The sequence below is a fragment of the Mchenga conophoros genome, linkage group LG11 (assembly GCF_057382185.1).
Source record: "Mchenga conophoros isolate Kocher_MC1m ecotype Shallow Benthic linkage group LG11, M_conophoros_male_GT1.1, whole genome shotgun sequence".
Lineage (NCBI taxonomy): Eukaryota > Metazoa > Chordata > Actinopteri > Cichliformes > Cichlidae > Mchenga > Mchenga conophoros.
Genome location: NC_140536.1, coordinates 25,449,793 through 25,471,184, shown reverse-complemented (window position 1 = coordinate 25,471,184; position 21,392 = coordinate 25,449,793). Strand labels below are relative to the sequence as shown.

Here is a 21,392-nt window from a genome sequence, read left to right as displayed (position 1 = left end):
TTGCATTGTTGGATATCAAGTATTTCATTGCTTTTGTTTATTTTTTAATGTTATTTGTGATATTAAATTAATTTTCTAAACTTTGTTTTGCACTTTATTAAGTTAGCTTAACTGTCCCTGTCTAGCTAACTTCTGTGGGTCTTACTGGTGATATAGTTTCTCTTTCACTTTTTTTTTCCTTTTCAGGTCAGTGAGCAGCAAAGACATATGGGCACATCACATGAGAAGCACAGGTCTGAAATATAACATTTATTTTGTACTTTATTTATTCTCGTTACAGTAGCCAAAACATTAAACATAACCTACAACAAAAAATTACAAATCAAGCAGGAAAGCTCAATAAAATCAAATATGATCTGACCAAAAATACAAAATAAAGGACCCCAGTGAACACAAATCTTAGAAAAATAATATACAATTTAAAATTATATTTAGTATTTTATTGTCACACACACTCCTGAGACTCCCAAAAAAGAATTAACAACTTTTTTTCTGTGTATTAGTAACTCCAGTGCTTTTTATAGTCTACCTTACTTCTGTTGGTCTGCACTTTTATGAATCATGCTCACTGTGATTTGTAAATTTGTCTGGTTACTAGTAACTTTCACTAAACCCTCAAATGACATTTGTGGTGCTTAAAGTTAAAAAAAAAATCATAAAAGGCAAAATACTAAGGATAATGTAGCTCAGGATAATCCCCATATCTGATCCTAAAAGATACGTAGACAGGAAGGTCTCTGTTATCCCAGCAACATTGTGAAAGGCTTTGGGTTATCCTCACTAACCAGTGTTTCTATAAAGATGTCGTCCTGCTGAGTTTTTAATATCAAGTTTGGGTGCAAATACAAAACCTAAAAGGTATCTGCATGCATGGGACCCACTAGGTTAAAATGAGCAATGTCCTGTATTCTGTTGTAATAAAACCCTGTCTCTCTCTTCCTTTTTTTGATTCTCTCACATTTTACCCAGTCCAATTATTGCATTCTGTTTATGCTCTGTGCACACATTACAAGCTGCAGGAGTGAAAAAAAAAAACCATTACAAGGAAAATAATTAGTGGGATTAAACATTTATATTCATAATTTTAATTAAGTGTAAGTAGCACAATGTGCATAATGTAGTCGAATAGTGTTACATTATTGGCTTATTATTATTAATGTGACATGAACCACTGCTCAAGACGAAACTCATTTTCACTGCTTTTTTTTTAGATTTACAAAGCAACAAGTCATAAGCATAAGCAATAACATATGTTGATCATTAAGAAGAACTTTGCCAGCCTACACGGCTCAATTAGAATACAAAACTACAATATTAGTGTGTAAAATTTTAATGACTGTAAGTTGAAATAAAATGCCTCAAAACTGAATAACTGCATTTCTACATTATTTAGATTAAAGATACCTAATAAGTAGTGGTACAGAGTTGGGTTGGAATGGTGATAATTTATTTCTAAAAGATCAGAGATCTTTTTTCCTTAATGTCTGTCATTAAACACTGTTTATACTGTGACTTTTTTTATTACCCTACCACTCTCTACAAGAACTTCTTTCCCATGCTGTCTCACTTCTTTTGTCATCTGTCTTTTTCTCTTGGTTAGGAGGTGAATTGTTGCCACACCCACCACCACCACAAAACTGAGGGCCAGTATCACAAGCCCCAGTCCCAGCAAATGAGAGGTTCCCCCTTTATAGAAGTTCAGCTGGTCCCACAGCCCCACAGCCAGGCAGCTGAAGCCGATGAGAGTTCCCCAAAATCCAAAAGCTAGCATGCAGGATCCACAAGACAGTTCAACGCCTCCAGTAACCACAGTGACGCCCGCCACTGACACAACTCCTCCTGGTAAGGTCACGGTTTCCGATTTAGACCCGTATCTCACAGTAGAGGTGACATCTGATAAAGTTGAAGGATCAAGGGTTTCCATTTTGGACGCCATGGTCTGTTTTTATTGCTTGGTAGATGGCCAAGAGGGCTTTTTACATGTAGCTTCTTCTCTCTTCTTTCTACGATATCACACATAGTCTTGATTAGAAAACCCCCCACTTTGCTTTCATGTCTGGTATCAGTTATGCAGCTTCAAGTTTAAAATAAATCATCCCAAGCTGTCGGTATAAACTTTATATAATTATATACTGTGTCAAATTCCCATCAGTGTGTTTGAGCTTTCCTTGAAATAACTGAACCTGTTTAGGCAGGCAACCAGAAGAAAACGTCCAAAGCTTATAGGATCTGTATTTTATAATGATAGCCATACATATTATACACATTTCATGAAAAAGCCTTAACTGATGACCGATGTGTATTTTGTGGCTGTAAAGTATAATATGCATCGATCAATTCACTGCAGGCTCAGTGAATTAAATGTAAACTAGCTCAGTACACACTTTTTTAAAGATTGGACATTGTTTTAATCTGATAATCGAAACAACCTTTCACACACGCGTTTGTCACGTCAGGTTTTCTACCAGTATTTGTAACTGTAACTCTTTACTTTTTTAATTGAGTGGACCTGAATATTAGGATATAAAAGCTTTTTATTCTAGAAAGCCAAATGAATTGTTAATATTTGTAATTTTAGACAGCCAAAAAAGTCCATTTTTTTCTCTTTTTTTACATTTTAAGTGTAACATTTCTTACCTCAGTCTTGATCCAGGAGCTTAGACGTCAGAGGAAACTTTATAAAAGTGAAGGTCCTTAAATAAAGTCTTAAAGTAAGTATCTTTTAAATATGAAACTCTCTATGATTAGACACTAAAGGCACTCCTGACTTCTCTCTGGACAGTGGGTGTAGAAATGGGCGCCAGCGGCAAAGTGCTTTTCTGAAATACATCACCTACTCGAGGCCTTGCAAAATTGTGGACGCAATCATCAAGACTTCCGTCACAGCATGTTTGTTCCCCTCTTTCCTTGTGTTTAGTAGGAAGCTGTCGTCTGTCATTACGCGTCATTATGAGCCATTACCAGATATTTATCTGGAAACAACTCCCTTCCTCCTTTCCTCTTGCTTTCAGTCTTAAGATTTGAGTTGCGTCCCACCAAGGCACTGTTTGGACTAAGATTTTTTTTTTTTTTCTTTAAACGTTTTCCTGTTTGGCATTCCTATTTCTCGAATTATTTTCTCAGTGCTGTTACATCTCAAACTTTATACTCGTACTCAACTTTGAAATGTTATTGGGGAATTTCAATCCTGAGCCTGTCTATATTAAAACAGAACTATAGGTCAACACAAATTCAAGTTATAAACGATTAACTTCAAGACAACCTTGTTTCAGAGATCTGTTACCAAATGTAGATAGTAATTAATAAGGCTGATCCTTCATTGACAGATTAAGTGTTGCAGATTTATAGAATACGTCAGTACTGACGTTTCACAGGTCAGTGCTGTAACACATGCGACACTTGATACAGCCCATTAATACCATATAATGCTGCCAAGTAGGAGGTTGTCACTGACCTAATTGTGGATATTTATAGTCATGTTATTTTCTGATACAAATAAACCTTCGAGTTTTCATTGTTTATGTTACTGTATGTGCATGTGTTCCTGCCTGTGAAAGAAATACAGATTTAATGTTGCAAAGCAATGTTAAAACTTCTTTATTAAGTTCTGACAGAATCCTAATTAATCTAAGATGCCAAACGCCCATGTTACCGATATTTTTACGCACTCTCTCCCCCAAGTGGAAAAACATCTCAAGAGTAGCTACAAATCCTTGCTCGTTCTGGCTCTAGCAATTAGCCCAAACAAGAGTAGAGATCACATGTCAGGGATTGTTCTGTAGAGAAGGGGTAATTCAGTTGACCGTCACCCTTATAGGATGAAGACGGGGGTAATTGGCTATTCTCTGGCTTGTGTAGGAGAGGGCGGGGCTTGACTAATCCAGTTAGCAAATTATAGTTTAAACATAAAAAATGAATTATTGATTATCATACAGGGAAATACATGTCCTAAATACGATAAGTGCATGCTGCTTTCATCTCTGGTGTTTATGTGTGTTTCTTATACGTGTGCATAACTCATGAAGTCTCCTTTACACATGCTATGTTGGTCTGAAACAACACCTAAGACAATCAAGATAATACTTTCGCTCTAATTAAAGTAGACACAAAGTAAACAGACTAATGACGTAAATGTGGCAGCCAAAGTGTCATGAAGTGAGTTTGTTATACTGATAATACCTGATAGCCTCCAATGAGAACATAGCTGTTGGCAATGAATATGGAAACGACAAGAAAAAGTAAATCGGAGCTGAGTTACAAGAGACTAGACAGAAAAGAGTTTCTATCAGAAAAAAATTCAAGTGAAGTCATCAGTGTGTGTTTTGTTAGTGTGCAGTTCAGTAAGCCTTTAAAACATGAAAGTACCTTATGGCGGAGAAAAGAGAATGTAAGTCATGTCCGCAACTATTAATGTTGAGATTAAAGAAATTCATACAGTCAAAAAAACATGTAAAAAAACAAAACAAAGTTTAGCTAGGTAATATAAACCTAAACTAGTGACTCAAAGGAAAGCAGTACTGTAGGACAGGAAGGAGGACGTGCACAGACGGGGTCGGCAGTGATATTAAGGGCGCAGGTGGGATTGGACGTAGACGTGGGTTGCTGGGGGAGTTAAAATTGCCTGGACAGATGGTGGAGTGGCTTTCAGTGCTCAATCAAACCTATTGAAGGTCATAACTAAAACAGCAGACAGAATTTTCTGAAACGCACCTGAAGCTTTGTTCACAGTTTGCTAGAAAGCACCTACTCACTTTTTGGTGAGTTTACCGAAGTAACGTTTGGCTCCCAGAGTGAACTGTAACTTACAGTTGGATGCACTAAAGTTCTGTTTATCGGTTCATATTCAGCAATTTAGTACTAGTAAATTAGTGAGTACAAGACTAACAGGGACAAATTGATTGCCAGAGTTCATAAGTAATTTAGCAGGGGTATAAACGTACACTAGAGCTTTCCGGAATTTTCAAACAGACAATAGATAAAATTAGGATCTGGGGTTGCAATTTGGTCAAATGCTCATCCACCTTAAATCCCGCATTAACAGACTTAACCTAGTCAACTCGTGTAGGATGTGCTTTCCCCGCCCGCCTATATCTTTCACTGTCTTACTGTCGAGAGAGACACTCGGTTCCTCAGCCATCATCTGCTCACACAACACACTGGTAAGGTTTCTGTACATTTTGCACATTTTAACAAGCAAGTTGTTATTAATTTAAAGTTAAGTGAATTATATCACAATTCAAAATTATATTTCAGATTTCTGCTTGGTTTTTGACATCGAGAGAAGACATCAAGCCAGTAAGCAATAATAGTTTGGAAAAAGAAGAGTCATTTGACACCAGAGAAGAAAGCCTATCAAGTGGCATATCCCAGCCAAGCAGTTTAACACATTGCAAAGATATTAAAAAGAAACTACAATGGGAAATGCAACCAGTAGCGCGATATCAAAGGAGATCCTGGAGGACCTGAAGCTCACCACAAAATTTACTGAGCAAGAAATCTCCCAGTGGTACGAGAACTTTCAGAAGCAGTGTCCATCAGGACGCATCTCACCAGGGGAGTTTGAGGAAATCTATGAGCGCTTCTTCCCTGACAGTGATCCTAAGAGCTACGCAAGGCATGTGTTTCGCTCCTTTGACACCAACGATGACGGCACCTTAGACTTCAAGGAGTACATCATTGCACTACATATGACCTCCACTGGGAGGACAACCCGAAAACTGGAGTGGGCCTTCTCCCTGTTTGATGTAGACAAGAACGGATACATCACCAAGGCAGAAGTGAAAGAAATATGCCAGGTGAGCGTGGTTCAGTTTATAAAAGCGACATTGATGAATGGATGAGTGGCTTTAATGGTTCTAGTGTGACAGCAAGCAGTTAATGTTAACTCATATCCCGTCAGAAAGAGATTCATTTTAAACATTGATCTTTTTTTCTTATTCTGGTTTTTATTAATCCCCAAGCCCCCAAAAACCTAAAGTGTTATTTTTCTTTCGCTATAACAACTTTGTAAATCAGAAGTTCAAACTATTCTCCCAGCCGTGGTTTCAGTGAGGAGGGAACGGAGATGTCCGATTAAATTTATTGGATTAACTGACATAAGGCAACATAACGCAAAACCTTACATTAATGCCTGTTATTGAATCTAATGTTTTTGCTTTTTTTCTATGTTTAACTGGTTTAACTCTGTAACATTAGGTCAACTAGCATTATTAATGGATTATTTTGTTAGGTTATCTCCTTATTTTGTCCACGTTCTGCAAAATCCATTAAAGCTGTGTTGCTGTTAACTAAGAATTTACTATTCTTCTCATGGTATGTAGGTCTCAGTCTTAATTGGCAGCCCTATTAGCCAGTCTATTTGAGCCTAAAACTCCTGATAATCTTGGCGATTACAGGTTTAGCCTGCAGACAATATAGGGAGCCCTACTCCTGAGCAGAGCTACTCTTAAGTTCCACTCCTAAACAAGAGATTACTCATCATCTCGATTCTAATCCACGGCTGTTTTACTTGTGAGACTGCCACTGTGGACTGAAGACTGTACTATAATAAATGTTATGAAACTTATGGAGGTTTTACACTTTTCTATATTCTCTCTTCAGACAAATGATATGGAATTGTAAGAGGTTTAGACAGATGAGCCAAGAATCCATCTGGCATTGTAATGGGATTGAATTCCTGGCCAACTGGCTTGAGTCCATAAGCACCATGTTTACAGCACACTGCATAAAATAGCTGCATTTTAAAGCCCCAATAGCAGTTCAAAAACTTACTATAAGATGAGATTCTTTCCGGTCTGTAAAACACTGAGGTAGAGGTCGACAAATACAAATTTACTGTGTGGTAAAAGGATACACCGCCTCCATTTTCCAGAAAGTATTCTTATGTAATGTATAAATAATATGTTAAATTAGAAAACATAAGTGAAAAAGGTGGAAATGCCTCAAAACCAGCCCGCAAGTACACTGTTCTGACATGTTAGACAAATCCTTAAAGACTGCAAGTGTGATTTATTTTAAGGAAACCAGCTGCTTAATTTTATTTTTATGACTTCACAACCTTGATGTCTGTCAGCGTAGATCACAGTCTGAAGTCTAAACTGTACTGACCATAACATCAGAGCAGGGGCGAGATTGAGGGATAGTCCAGGGAAAAGAGATGACATCTTGGTGTTTGGCCTGTGGCCTGAGTCTTGGCACTAATCCATGTTAATCTAGGTGTCTTAAATGTGGGAGATGAGTGCTCCCTCTCTAAGTGGGACACAAACTTAAAGGCCTGAACCTAAAGTGCACACTCAGGAGGTTTACACTCAGTTAGTCATTCAGTCCACTGTCTGAGAGATGACAGGAGAGTTGCCCTATGAAATGCTGTAGCTTGTTTGAATATTTATGTATTTGTAATAAAAGGATTTTGCAATTTGTATAAATAGTCTATGTTTAAAAACTATAAAAAAAAATACTGGCCTCCATATTTTCACTACAATACCAGTAACTCCAAATATGCACAAGACATTAATAAATTAACTGAAGAAGGCTGTTAGCATCCTCAGTTTTACTAGTGCTTACATATTCTTTGGTCAGTATCCATCTGCTTTATGTACTGTGCTGGTGATGAGAAAAATCATGCAGCATTACTTTCCATCTTATACCCAACCCCCTCTCAGGCCTTGTTTAAGCTGATCCCCAAAGAGGACCTCAGCAAACTACCAGATGATGAGAACACACCCGAGAAGAGAGCCACCAAGCTGTGGGGCTGCTTTGAAAAGAAAGACAATGGTAGGACGTGTAGTGGTAGTGCTTCTGCTCAGAGGGAGATAATATCAATGGAAGCCTCTGCTACCTTTCTTTAGCTGATGTTCCAGCATCCTGTGGGGGAGATTACATTTTACAATCAGCTGTTTGGCTTAACAGTAATACAAGGATTAATCCACCTGGGGGCAAGTCTCCACTTACAGGATCACTTGTGTCACGCAAGCTTTATTACAAATCATTGGCCCAAAAACATCTTAAGTTATACATCACATGCTACTGTGTACCAAGCACACGAGATAAGAACATGTTGTTTAGATAACAATAATCCATCCTCGTGTTATCTCACTTTCCTGGCTTGTTTTGTACTTATACGTTTCTCGTCTTAACTCCTTATTTTTTCCTCCCTTCACAGATCGACTGGCTGAAGGAGAGTTCATTACAGGAGTGATCGAAAATGAGAACGCAATGCGTCTGATCCATTACGAACCAATAAAACATTAAATCCCTTCTCATTCCTACGTTTCTCCTCTTGGACCCCTTTACAGTTTTTATTAAACTATTTTTCTTTTTTTAAAAACCCACTTTTCCCTCTTCTTTCTCTCTCCGTATCAGATGTTTTCTCCGTCCTCTTCCTTAAATTCTCGGCCCCTCTGTAAATAAGCATTCCTACAGTTTCTGTACATTTGTGTGTTACACATACTTATACACATTAAGTATCATACTTAATTATTAGCTTGTTATGCTTTTCTTGTTTTTTAGAAATTTGAAATGTCCTCCAGTATTGTAATTTACTCACTTGTACAAAAAAATTAAAGATTTTATCATTCATCTGGGCTTTGGAAATCTATTTATCTTATCTCTCCTGGAAAACAATTAAATCTCCTTTGACCTAGAAACATACTGCATATTAAAATGCTGGTAGTTGATAAAAATTTCACTTTAGGTTTTACTTTTTCAGTTGTATTAATCCCTGACAGTAAATCCAGGATTACCTCAAATGTATAACCTACAAAAATTAAAGGTAAATTTAACTACTTGTTTTTGACTTTTGTAAAAAAACAAAACAAAAAAACCTCAGTACTTATACAATTTTATCTCAAACATAGTATATGACAGGAGCTAAATGCAGTTTTTTAGAGCGTTGTTTTCCTGAAACTGGTGTCTCGGTGTTGCAGATATTAGTGTGTGCAGGCAATTCTTTCCAACTTTCATCCTGACCCCCCCACATGCTGCTCCCCTCTTGCTTCACTCTCCTCCCTCTATTCCTCCTCCCTTCCATCCAACTCGGGATTACTGGTTTACACATAATCTTCTGTTCAACATCAGAGAGCAGACTTTTCAAAATCTCTGTAATCTTTCCATCTCTATTGGTTTGTCTGTGCATCTCCAGAGAGGCTGTGCTTGTGGTAGCTTCTGCTATACATGAATTGCATTAAAACATTTTGTCTCTCAAAAGTTTCTGACCAAAGAAGTTTAAAAAAGGAAACATGTTTATGAGCAGCATGTTTCTCTATAGAACGTGCTGTTCTTTCAGGAATACACGCATCGTCCTCTGAAACGAACTGATCGCTAAGATGATGCTTTTCAAGTTAATATATAAACAATAGAATAGAGGAAGCATTTCTTTCCATTTGCAAACAAAGTCATACATTTCTTTCCTACTATGAGGCACTGAGAAATACCCAGAAAAATGCAGGCTTGCATGTGAACGAGATACATACACAGATACATACGTTGTAGGCTTAGCGTTTTGATATGTGTGGATTTCTTTGGACCTTGAGCCCAATCAGTACATCCCATGTTCACAGAGAGTCAAAGTGGACGACAAGAAAGAAAGGATGTGTCTGCTTACATTGACCTTCTCCACCTTAGTTAAAGTGTCTTTCCTTTTCAGATTTTCAGCCCTTTCAGTTGATACGTGTTACTGATTCGCTAACAAGGTGAATCAACTCGGTCCATGGCTTCCCCCATCTCATCCATCTCTCTCTCACAGTCCTCACACCCCTCAGGGCCACAGCCTCCTACTAAAACCAAAGTTGGTACATCCCCATTTCCCACTCCGACTACGCTGCCATTTGGAGCCCACGCCACATCAATCATCCCATCTGGACATTGCAATAGGCCACTGACAGAGTAGAGCCCTCCCCCTGGGACCACCTCGTCATAGGATGGAGCGTGAGTGGTGGCTCTGGCTTCCTCTAAACGTAGTCTCTGTCTGCGGCGAAGCTCGATGATGGTCTTTGTGTATGAGTTGAGCGTGACGACAGCAGCTCCCATGCAGCAGCTGAAGGACACCCAGGCGAGACTAGGAGCAGGGAATTTAACATAGTTAGGAGATGAGAAATATCAAGCTTGTAGTGAAACATTAAGTCCCGACGAAAGCTTAAATCATATCTGGCACCTACGCAAATGACCAGCCGTAGTCCCAGGATTGAGGCCTCCAGTCCTTGGGGCCCACAATTACTGTCATCTGAAACACTGTGGTGAACATCATATGTGCCACCATCCCAAGAAGACCTACACAGGAGGTGAAACAGACAAACTTAATCCAACATAAACCGGAAAGATCAGAGGAACATGCAATAAAATAGATATATCTGAATATGCACACGCGGGTTACAAAATAATGTAAAAGTGAGCATTAGACTGAGTCTGACCTGATAACACAGTGCAGATAGCTGCATAGGCATTGATTTTTAGTGAGTGCATCTCTTTATGGGAACACAAGACTTCCAGCCACATGAGTAAGAACCCCATTCCCAGCAGACCGATGTATGTAAACTCAGAAACAACTGACAGCCAGAGCACACCTGCAACATGTCAACAACAGTGTGAGCACACTGTCACAAGCTAACTTTTAATCAAATGGCAACATGGCAATATTAAGGCAGGAGACTGTTAAGCAGTTCACATCTCACCTTGAGTTTCTCCTGGAGTTAAGTCTATAAAGCTGCGACACTTCTCCCCTGCCAACAAAACGTCATGATTTAAGGATAAAGTTTTGTAGTTGAAAGTGAAAAACATCAGCTTTGATTAACAATCCAAGTCGAAACCAAACGGCAACCAAAAAAATGAACTGCCCAGGTGTGCCTCTTACCATCACTGTGTTTTTCACAGCTTTCCCAGAAGCCCGTGTGGAAGTATCTAAAAGCAAACTTGTCTTCGCCCGTCTCCCATATGTAGTGGACAGCGTTGGCCAGCTGCCTTTGTCTGATCTTAGCCAGCTCCTCTCTCCTGGCTGGAGATAGCGTGCGGTTGTATGGGTTCTGAGTGGGACTCTCTGAGAGGGTGACAGTGGAAAAAAGCAAATTTAAGGTTCGGTTCTGCACCTGCTCATTCTTAATGTGGTCAGAGTATAATCCAGCCTTCACTAGGGGTACGTTCTGTCTCCATGTAGTTTCTCAACATATGATGCAAACATTTAACAAATTCAGGAAATGTTGTTGGTGAGGCGTGAGTATTAACAGCGGATCCACTGACTGTCAAACACACAATGCAAGAAAAGGCAGTGAGAACATATAAATGACGAGGGAGTTAGACAGCAGAATAGCGGGTATCAAATTGAGGGGTAAGCATGTAAAAGTATGTGTCGTTAAAAAGAGAATGGTTAGGGGTAAACACAAAAGTCCTGCAAGTCTGCTAATTATACCAGTGCCTCAAAATCAGCAAGCCTCTGTGTACATGCAGTCTTGTCAGTGTTCACTATGATGTGCCAAACACGTCCTGAGGTTTAGAAGCATAAGGGAGAGTTAAATGGACGCACTGTACATAGTAAAAATGAAATATTTCTGTGTGAGTTCACAAAGCACGTGTAGTGTCAAAGATGATTGTTATATGCAATAAGAGCTGTCAACAACGAAACCTTTAGAAATAACCTCACACCCCACAGATTAATACTAAGCCATAACTGAGTACACTGTGGAACAAAGGTATTGGGGGGAAAGGAGATTAAAAGCAAGGACAATTGCTTTCTAACAGTTCAGTGTCAGAAAGCCTCATCCACTTTATTGTGTAAGCCGATCCAGCACCGCAAACAATCTCAGTGTGCCTGAGGAGCAGATTTGAATTCTCTAGATACTGTTTAACTTAGGATAGAAGCATAGCCTCAAAAAGCACCTAGGCATGAAGGTTCAATCTTAAACTTTAAAAACGTGGTTTCACATAACAGTGTTACCTAAGACTCCACCTGTTGAGCTTTTTTCCTTTCAGCAGAGCTTTCTTTTCAGCAAACTTCCCCCAGATGGAGTTTACTTCAGATGAAGCAGATGGAGTTTGCTTCAAGCAGAGCTGCCTCCATCTGCTTTACATGAAGCGTTCCTGAACACTGAGAACCAGAGAGAAGCTCCAGAAAAAATTAAAATTATTTTGACAAATCTGTCTAATCAAATCAAATCTTATCTATTGTCTATAAATGATAGAAATCCCTAATTAAATCCTATTTTATTGTATTGCGTTGGCGATTATACAACCTACTGCAATAAAACGCAATGAAAGACAGCATGTTTGCTTTTGAAGGTGTATCATAAGGCTGTGGCTATGATTGGCTGTACCTTTCTACTTACAGTTAAGACTTTCAAATCAACCCAGGCTCTTCAAGTGGCTAAATGCCAAGATAATATCACAACTGTTTACACAAGAATGAATCCAAGGATTTTTGCTGTTACAAGCAAATTGTGACATGTCTGTGAACGTGATGCAGCAGACTCTGGATTAGTCACCAGTGTATTTTCCCAACTTCTGTGCAGCACAGAAGTCGACTCCGATTTGATTGTTTGCTTTTTCTTTTAGTCCAAGTCAAAACCTGATGTTCTTAAATACTCCTGAACACTACTATGAAGCATAAGCATTTCCACATGGTTCCACATTTCATGGAATGTCTAAAGGTCAAAGGACGATGCACTTTGACACTGAATTTCTGCTGACGCCCTAAAGATTTAGTGATGCTATTTCAAAACTATACTATAAAATATGATGACTCACAGATCATAAAAGCATAAGTCTTAATAAACAGGTACACGATAAAAGGTTAAAGGTTACCAAAAAGCAATGCGATGAAAAAAATATTTGTCCCGTACTGATTTCTTTTTTCTTTTCTTTTTTTTTTTGCATTTTGGTCACACTTACATGTTTCATCGAACAAATAATAACATTAGACTAAGATAACCTGAGCAAATAAAAATGGATACAGTTTTTAATTGATGATTTAATTTATTAAAGGGAAAAAGTTATCCAAACCTACCTGCCCTTATGTGGAAAAAGTAATTGTGCCCTAAATCAAATAACTAGTTGTGTAACCCTTGGCAACGAAAACTGCAATCATCATTTGCCACGATTGAATTTTGAACTTTGACTAGGCCACTTCAAAACTTTTATTTTGTTTTGGGGTTTTTGGAGCCATTACTGATATGTTTTATTGTCCTGCTGCATAAGCAAAAATTCAAACTGATGGCCGGACATTCTCCTTTAGGACTTTCTAATAAAGAGCAGAATTTATTGTCCCATCAGTTACACCAAACCGTCCAGGTCCTGAAGCAGCAAAGCAATCCCAGACCATCACACTACCACCACCACGTCTGACTGTTGGTGTGATGTTCTATTTATGAAATGCTGTGTTAGTTTTACTCCACATGTAACAGGATTCAAACCTTCAAAAAAGTCCCAGCATTGTCTCATTAGTTCACATCATATTATCCCTAAGGTCTCGGGGCTCATCTAAAGTTTTTCTTTGCCGAATGAGAGATGAGCCCTTGTGTTTTTTTGGTCAGCAGGAGGTTTTCTCCGTGGAACTTGGAACTAACACTGACCTTAACTGAGAGACGTGAGGCCTGCAGTTCTTTAGATGTCGTTCTAGGTTCTTTTGTGACCTCTACAATGAGTCGCTGATGTGCTCTTGGAGTAATTTTAGTAAGCTGGCCACTCCTGGGAAGCTTCACCACTGTTCCAAGTGTTCTCCATTTGTGGATAATGATCTCACTGTAGTTCACTGGCACTCCAAAGCCTTAGAAATTGCTTTGTAACCCTTTCTAGACTGATAGATGTCAATGTGTTGGCTTTTGAGATCTTTTAGCCTTCTTCACTTTATTGACAGGAGCTATTTAAATGATCTCTTGATTCAGGTTTTGATAGCTTTTAACAAGTGAAATTAGCATCTGAAAACGGCATTGTGTTCACTCTGGTTATCTTTGTATAATATATAAAAGTTTGTCTGATCTGAGATATTTAAGTCTAACAAATATCCAAACAACTAAGAAATCGGGAAGGGAGTAAACTCCTTTTGACGATGACACTGTAAGTGTATGTACAATACATTAACAGTAAATAAATACAGAACTCCTTTGGATATGTTGAGTTTCCTACCTGTGGTGTAAGGCTCACTGTTGTTTTGACCACAGTTCTTCATTTTGACAGGCGACAGGCAGAGGGGCTTGACCACCTTGTGAGTGCCCTCACACCAGTAGGAGGTGCAGAGAGCCAGGATAGAGAGGGCCAGAGCCAAAGAGGTCAAGGTGAGGGAGAGCAGGGAGCGAGAGCGACGGGACATGCGTTCCAGCATGGCCACGCGGGAGAAGATGGAGGTACGGGTGGGGTCAGATATAGAGAGAGGAAGGTCAAAGTAAGACAAACAGGGGACAGAACGGGACAAGGCACACGCGAATAGCAGGACAGAAGGTATGAAAACAGCCACAGATGGAGCTGAGAGGGTGGGACAGATGCTTTGTGGGGGTTTTAAGAGGTTATGGGCGGCCAGGTTTAAAAAGAAAACAAATAAAAACGTGATGTAACAGTAAAGAAAGAAGATAAGAAAACAGATGGGGAACGATATTGTAAAGTCAGTGGGATTAATAGAAAGGAAGATAAAGAAAGAGAGAGAGCAGGGAGCACGACAAGATGCTCTGATTTTGATACACGTGGGAAAGAGGGACAGAAGGAACAAAAAAATGAACAAGAGGAGATTTAGGTGGATGATTTGGGCACAGTGGGAGAGAACCGAGGGATTCCAGGATATTACTCTTTGTTGCCCTGACTTCTTCAGTATGAGGAGCGATTGATTCCTGCGGGAACAGATACAGACATGCGTCCTCTGAAATCAACACTCGAAGCCCTTTTTTCCTGTATTAGATCAATTCAACTGTATCAAAAAAGCATCTACAAATACTAGAATTTATTAATAAAACTTGTATGTCTAAAGAGGACATCAAAATAGATTCCTGAACTTATTATTTTGCAAAAAAAGTTAAATGAAATTGAGAGCAAGTGAGCATAAAAAAGAAAACAGAGGGTAAAAGGAAATTGCCCATATAATGAAATCTAGCTTTACACTGTCAATCACTGCCTGAAGTCACATAAGTCCTCCAGCTGTTTAAAGGGGGGTTGTGAAAGGCTGAGTAATGTGTACTTTCCTGTGACCCCGGCTAACATCTCTGTGCTTCCTGATTAACGCACTCAAGCCCGAGCCTGCCGCTCATTATAAACTGTGGGCCTTAAGTGGAAGGCACGATGCAGGGGAGCAAAACACTAGATTACTTTTTTGATGAAATTATAGATAAGCCAGAGATCTAAATGAAATTTTACACGTAATCCCTGGAAATCTGCTTTAATCTGTTTTTGTTAGGTGTGTTTTAGTGTGAAGTACACTTTGACCATGTCTGCTGCCAATCTTTCTCTCATGCAATGTCCCCCTGTCAGTTCACAGCCCCTGAAACATAACACAGATTAAATCAGGTGAATGTAGCACATCACTCATCCCTTAGCATGGTTTCTGTCATCTGTACTGCTGGAAATAAAACTCCATCAGTATGATAATACGCTTAATGACCATTGGAGTGTTACTGAGGCAGTTAAAGCCAATGCTCAGCAGAGATAAGGCTTTCCTAAATACTTGCATTGCGTTTATTCTCAGATGTACATTATGTCCTTTCAGAACTGCACATCTTTTAAGCACTGTTTGTTTAGATTACCGCTCAGCGCGTCACACCATCACAGAGATGCCAGTTTAATTCATTCAGCACTGAAACAATTACCCCACAAAGCACCTTGATAATCTGTGTGAAAGTCTACCTCTGCATATTACTGATGGTTTAACAGCAGCCAGTGACCAAGTATTGATATTTATAAGATTATGTTTGAAATGGTTACTCTTAGCATGAACCTTACCATGTCGACTGTTGCTAAGACAATAAATATTTTCAGCCTTTACACGTCAGTAACTAGCTGATGCATCATTTTCCAGCTTGCTCAATTTTTGCAGACGTCCATCCAAAATAGCTCGTTCAGTTTTCGTTCACAAATGACAGATTTAATTGAACACTCAGTGTAATAACGACGTTTTTTTGCTATGTGTAAATATTAAAGAAATTATGTTTTTGCGATTGCTGATGAAGAATCCACAAATGACTTCAGAACAAATTATTTTTAAATAAGTAAAATACCTACCAGACTTTGTTCTCGCCCTCTGTAGTCTTTCATGTCCATCATAAAACATATTTCACTGCCTTGCAGTGAACTTACATTGTGGTTTTTCTCTGCCTTCTTGATAAGCCCTTAATCAAAAAGCTCGTTCATAACTTTAGTTCAGCTGCTCCATCTTGAATACCCTCTCTGTTGCTACTCTCTTCATCTTTTCTCTGTGCATCAGCTTTCCTTCTCCAGTGTGAGCATCAGTGGTCCTTACCTCTCCGGCTGCAAGCCCCGTGTAATCCTCCTCCGATGGAGATGCGAACCAATGGAGTGACTGCATGTCTGTCTCCAAGCCACTCTACTCCCTTTACTGTATTTCTTGGTAATTTATGACACAAACCCACCCTGAATCATGTAATCCCTCTAAGTCCATCTGTTACTATAGTGCCCCCTCTCTTCCCGTGTCTGTCCCTTTTCAGCGGTGGCCTTCACTAACCCTCCCTAAACTTTAAGCAGCAGTTTAAGTTCCACTGCATTACAGCTCTATTTTATTATTTTTATTAACATTATAGTACCTTATGTACATTTCCCCAGATTAGCAACAGAACAAAAAACAAGAACAGTGTCAAGACTTTTATGATATACACAATAATTTATTTACAGTGTATTTACAAAAAAACCTGTAAGACAGCAAACAGCAAAGGGGAAAGACAACACTATGTTGTCGTGTTTTGAAGTTAAGGATGGGGATAGGAGGGAAAATGTAGTTGTAGAAAGCAGCTAACCCCAGGCTTGAGATTTACAATAATGTAGAATCAGCTTGCCATCACTTCCAAAACACTGAAAGACAAAAAGACGGGAATACAAACGTTGAAGTTAAACTGTCAAACACAGGAGTGAGCTGTCAACAAAGTCTAAAATCAGTGTTAACTGCTGTTGTGACATCAGAAAGGACCTTTTAACTAGATATTGATCTAGCAGTGAGAGCAGAGAGGTGATCAGCCAACCACTGATCTAGACTTTGACGTTTTTACTGTTACTTGTTAAGACATTTACCAGTGCTCAAGGATTTAAGATTATGTCACAGAAGGCTTGTCTCTTATTGCACCCTCTGCTGGTAGAAGCTCTGCATGACCTGTCCAGTCACACAGGCTGAACCTGCAGAAACAGTTAGGTCTAGAAGTTTCATACGTTTTTGGACATTGACCGTTTTCTCCCCTCTGTTAATTTTGCATCTATACTCCACCACAGTGGATTTTAAATCAAGAAAACAAGATGTGATTGAAGTGCAGATGTCCAGCATTAGTTTAAGGGGTTCAACAGAAGTTTTCATTAACTGCCTAGGAACCACAATGATTTTTATACAAAGACTTCCAGAGTAATCACCAGGTGAAGCAGGTTCCCTTGTTATTTAACAACAAATTAAGTAGATAAAAGATCTGGAGTTATTTCCAAGTGTTGAACATGCATTTGGCAGCTTTAACTGGAACTCTCGATAAGATGTCCAAACAGTAGTTTCATGCAAGTAAAGGAACCTTCATTAGGCTGGAAAAACAAAGTAATGCCATCAGAGAGACAGCAAAAATTTTTAGGAGTGGTTAAGTTAACAATCTGGCTCATTCTTAAAAAGGGAGGAATCTGGTCAGGCAACACCAAATGGCCTGAAAAAACACAGACAACAACTCAAGTGGATAAAGCAGTAGCATTGTTCAGGTCCACAAGCAAGAGACCGTTTCATGAATAGAAATATAGAGGCTTTACAATAACATGTAAACCCCTCAAGAACAAGAAGGTCTGATTAGATTCATTTGTATCAGAACAATGGGAAGAGAAAAGTATGGAGAAGGAAAGAACAGCTCACGAAGCATATGACATTATCTGGTGGAGGAAATGCCAGTGGAAGCTGGGCACTGGTGTTTACTGATGATGTCACTGCTGGTAGAAGGAGCAGGACAAATTGTGAAGTGTGCAGGGTTACACTCTCTGCTCAGAGTCAGCTAAATGCTTCAAAACTGTGCAGACAGCACTTCACAGTCCAAATGGATAATGACCCAAAACGTACTGCAAAAGCGACTCAAGAGTTTCTCACGGCCAAGAAATTAGATATACTTCAATAGCCATGTCAGTGGCCTCATGTCAACCTGATAGAGCAGATTTTCAGTTATTGGTTGTGGAGAGAACCACAATGAAGCAGCAACTGGCTGCAGTAAAGGTCAAAACGCTTAAGAGAGGAAACGCAGCATTTAGTGAGGTCTCTGGGTTCTAGAGCTCAGGCAGTCTCTGACTACAAAGGATTTTCTTTCAATTACTAAAAACAATACTTATATTTAAAATGATGTTCATTTGTCCAATTAATTTTGCGCCTCTGAAAATGGATTCTGTATTAAAAAAACAACAAAAACAAAAAGAAAAAAACTCTTGAGTTAAAGCTGAAAGTCTGCACTTTAGTCACATTTTGATGGTTTGAGTTAAAAATTAATTGAGCTGATGTACAGAGGCAAAAAGAAGTGTCCAAAGAAGTTTGGACCCAGTTAAATACTTGCCTAACACTAGTGCTACTGATGTAATATTTCAGTGAAGACCAACTCGGTCTGTAACTCCAGACTGTGCGCTATTAAATTAATAAAACAACAGGGAACATAATGTTGTTGATAAACTGTATGTCTGTGTGTGCTGCCCCATTTAAAACTACACTCACATCAAAGAGGACCCCTACTTCTTGATCCGGTGAGGGGGCAAAAGACTGGTTAACATAGATGAACTGAGAAAAGAAAAAAAAGATTTAGTTTTCATAATTGGTTTTTAAATCATGTCCATTATAAGACTTCAAAAATTAACAAGCTGGTAGAAAAAAATGTCATGCTTACTAGTTGTTCATTGGCATCAAGCTTGAGGAAGCGAGATATGAATTGTGAAAGAGACTGTACTGTTCTCCCCCTGTCCACTGCCCACTTCTTTGTTTTCATTATAGGAGTGTCTCCCACTGCCTTCAACAGCACATCGACTATAAAAATGAAGAAAACAAAACTGAAAGTTATTCAACATTGTTGCAACGCCGACTGGCACAGGCAAATCTCAACTTGAATTTACAGTGGAATTTCTGGGAAGGTGCAGTCACTGATGCATAGACACTACATTATACCATGGTGGAAAAACAAAAACACTGTAAAGGCAAACCCTCATCCCAAGTAAACATCTACCTATGCAACTAAGCCAGTGCTGCACAGAGTTCAAAAATGTTACTGTAATATTTTCCCCCAATAGTGTTTTGGTGAAATATCAAACACTCCCCTGTGGAAATTTTAATTTCATATTGCTCTAGGTGTTGTTATTTTTTGTGATGTGTTTAATGTGGAATGTGCACAATAACCGCCTTTAACTTCTTGTCTTCGTGTGCTTTCACATCAGCTTTTCTGAAGGGCAGAACCCCCCCCCCCCCAAAAAAAAAACCCAAACAGTGCCTAAGCTTAAACATAACCTCTAATAGTAATATAAACAACATTCAACACCCAGATCTAATTCAATTACTAAAATCTAGTTATAAGTTACTATGACCTCATTCATTTGTTTCATTAAATTTTAGGCAGGGTATTGCAAAATTGAAATTAGATGTCTGGCTACATACAGACTAAGCTGTCTCTTTACCTCATTTTAATTTAAATTTCTGTTGTGGTATTTGTGCAAATTAGTCCTGCAAAACTACGCAGGTTAAGTGAGTTATTATCTTTACTTTTCTTATTTTCTTTACTCTTGAATGTTTCCAGTGCAGTAGGTCTCAAAAAAGAAAAATATGCATATATTTAACGTTATTTCCGTAGTTATAATTGATATAACATCTGCAAACTCCTAATTTTGTTCATTAGACTGTCTACTCATATTTCTGGTAAATCCAGCAGGAAGGTTGAAGGAAAGTAGCATTTTCTTCCCTTTTGTGACTAAGAAGTTCATGTTAAAAAGTATTATAGTCATTTTATTTTGCATTAGCTATATATCATTCAAAAATAGTTGCTGTTTGTCTCTTATTACCTATTATTATTACTTTCATTAGTATGTTCTTAGTATGGAACTTTGAACTGCTTGAATTGTTTTTTGTAGAACAAGGAAATATTCAGATCTTTTTAGATCAGTCCCAAACTACAGATATTGACTGACTTTTATGGCAAGAGAGGCCAGTGAAAACATCTGGCTTATCTTTTATAGTTTTTCGATGTTCAAACATCGCCTAAGTGAGTATCCTGGGAGTGGATTGATGGACAATTTATTAAAACAAATATATCTTTAAAAGTATTTGATTTATGAAGCTAATATTTTAACAGCAGTGGTTTGTATATATATGAAAACTTTGGAGCTTAACATTTTTAGGCAAATGGAGACAGTTGAGCAGCAAATGTAAAAAAAAATTATGAATTGAGATGGAATGTTCTATTTTTAGTGGTATGTTCAAAGTAATCGCACATCGGGAGCCAACAGAAAAAGTTATGTTTTTAGAGGTCATATTATAAAGTGATATCAATCTTTCAAAGCCTTTTAATTTCCCCTTTGTGTAGATCAGAAGATCAGTAGTAGCTGTTGTTATTCCTTTTGCAGTCCAGGATTCGACTCTATAAACTATTTTATTAGGTTTAAACTCACAGTCGTAGGCACACCATGCAAGTTTTATATATTCTAGTTTATGTTCTCTTCTTAACATATCCCAGATTTTCAGCTCCATGGATTTTGTGACATTTTAAGAGATTTGAGCCAAGTGTAGCTCCTTAAGAGCCTTGTTGCATTTGCACGCAGAATATGTTGCTATTGAGACGACTGGTTAGTATATTTGATCAAATATGGCAAAACAGAGACTTTCTGTGAACTATGTAACATATAAGAATACAAAATACATGTAATGTTTATTAGCATTAGCTTCAGCTGTTCCCCAAACCGGCAGTACCACTTGCTAGAAAACGACGCGCTTATTGGCTGAAGAGAGAACATGCTTCCACCCTAGTGGCCGACTTTCACTGTCAATCATATTGTACGTCACACATCCGGATGTGTTTTCTTTAGCATTAGCAACAGTCATCAGAAACACAATTGTTTTCCCGTAACTGAGAAGTTATTTTCCGCTCTCTTACTTTTCTTCTTCTCGTCATTTGTCGTCGAGTCGTCTGACGGCGGCTGTGTTTCTTCTTTCTGCGTCTCTGTTGGGGACTCTGCAGTGTCAGACATCTTTGGTTCACCACTCCGGGTTACTTTATGGTTTCCAA

General features: G+C 38.6%; 4 protein-coding genes across 5 annotated transcripts; 1 reads left to right on the top strand and 3 right to left on the bottom strand.

Moving 5' to 3' along the window:
- Nucleotides 1-289: 289 nt before the first annotated feature.
- LOC146564236 (uncharacterized) lies at nucleotides 290-3,173 on the bottom strand. The gene is made up of 2 exons (XM_085291862.1): nucleotides 2,638-3,173; nucleotides 290-2,003 (listed from the first exon to the last, which is right to left on the bottom strand). Exon 2 carries the CDS (start codon nucleotides 1,934-1,936, stop codon nucleotides 1,502-1,504), a length of 435 nt encoding a protein of 144 aa, XP_085147988.1. The 5' UTR covers nucleotides 1,937-2,003; nucleotides 2,638-3,173; the 3' UTR covers nucleotides 290-1,501.
- Nucleotides 3,174-3,677: 504 nt separating this feature from the next.
- On the bottom strand, nucleotides 3,678-16,491 carry LOC146564234 (germ cell-specific gene 1-like protein). 2 transcript variants are annotated; one of them, XM_085291854.1, is made up of 7 exons: nucleotides 16,421-16,491; nucleotides 14,107-14,801; nucleotides 10,847-11,029; nucleotides 10,668-10,715; nucleotides 10,407-10,559; nucleotides 10,155-10,266; nucleotides 3,678-10,054 (listed from the first exon to the last, which is right to left on the bottom strand). In XM_085291854.1, the coding sequence occupies exons 2-7, from the start codon at nucleotides 14,300-14,302 to the stop codon at nucleotides 9,682-9,684; spliced, it is 1,065 nt and encodes a 354-aa protein (XP_085147980.1). In that variant the 5' UTR covers nucleotides 14,303-14,801; nucleotides 16,421-16,491; the 3' UTR covers nucleotides 3,678-9,681. The 2 variants fall into 2 exon arrangements, with proteins under 2 accessions (XP_085147980.1, XP_085147979.1); XM_085291853.1 differs by lacking the exon at nucleotides 16,421-16,491 and adding an exon at nucleotides 16,183-16,406.
- LOC146564235 (visinin-like) lies at nucleotides 5,004-8,577 on the top strand. The gene is made up of 4 exons (XM_085291855.1): nucleotides 5,004-5,159; nucleotides 5,254-5,795; nucleotides 7,662-7,773; nucleotides 8,162-8,577. The coding sequence occupies exons 2-4, from the start codon at nucleotides 5,415-5,417 to the stop codon at nucleotides 8,248-8,250; spliced, it is 582 nt and encodes a 193-aa protein (XP_085147981.1). The 5' UTR covers nucleotides 5,004-5,159; nucleotides 5,254-5,414; the 3' UTR covers nucleotides 8,251-8,577.
- A 287-nt stretch (nucleotides 16,492-16,778) lies between the features above and the next one.
- On the bottom strand, nucleotides 16,779-21,391 carry atg12 (ATG12 autophagy related 12 homolog (S. cerevisiae)). The gene is made up of 4 exons (XM_085291852.1): nucleotides 21,261-21,391; nucleotides 19,014-19,150; nucleotides 18,845-18,907; nucleotides 16,779-16,986 (listed from the first exon to the last, which is right to left on the bottom strand). The coding sequence occupies exons 1-4, from the start codon at nucleotides 21,352-21,354 to the stop codon at nucleotides 16,927-16,929; spliced, it is 354 nt and encodes a 117-aa protein (XP_085147978.1). The 5' UTR covers nucleotides 21,355-21,391; the 3' UTR covers nucleotides 16,779-16,926.
- Between the last annotated feature and the right edge of the window lies 1 nt (nucleotide 21,392).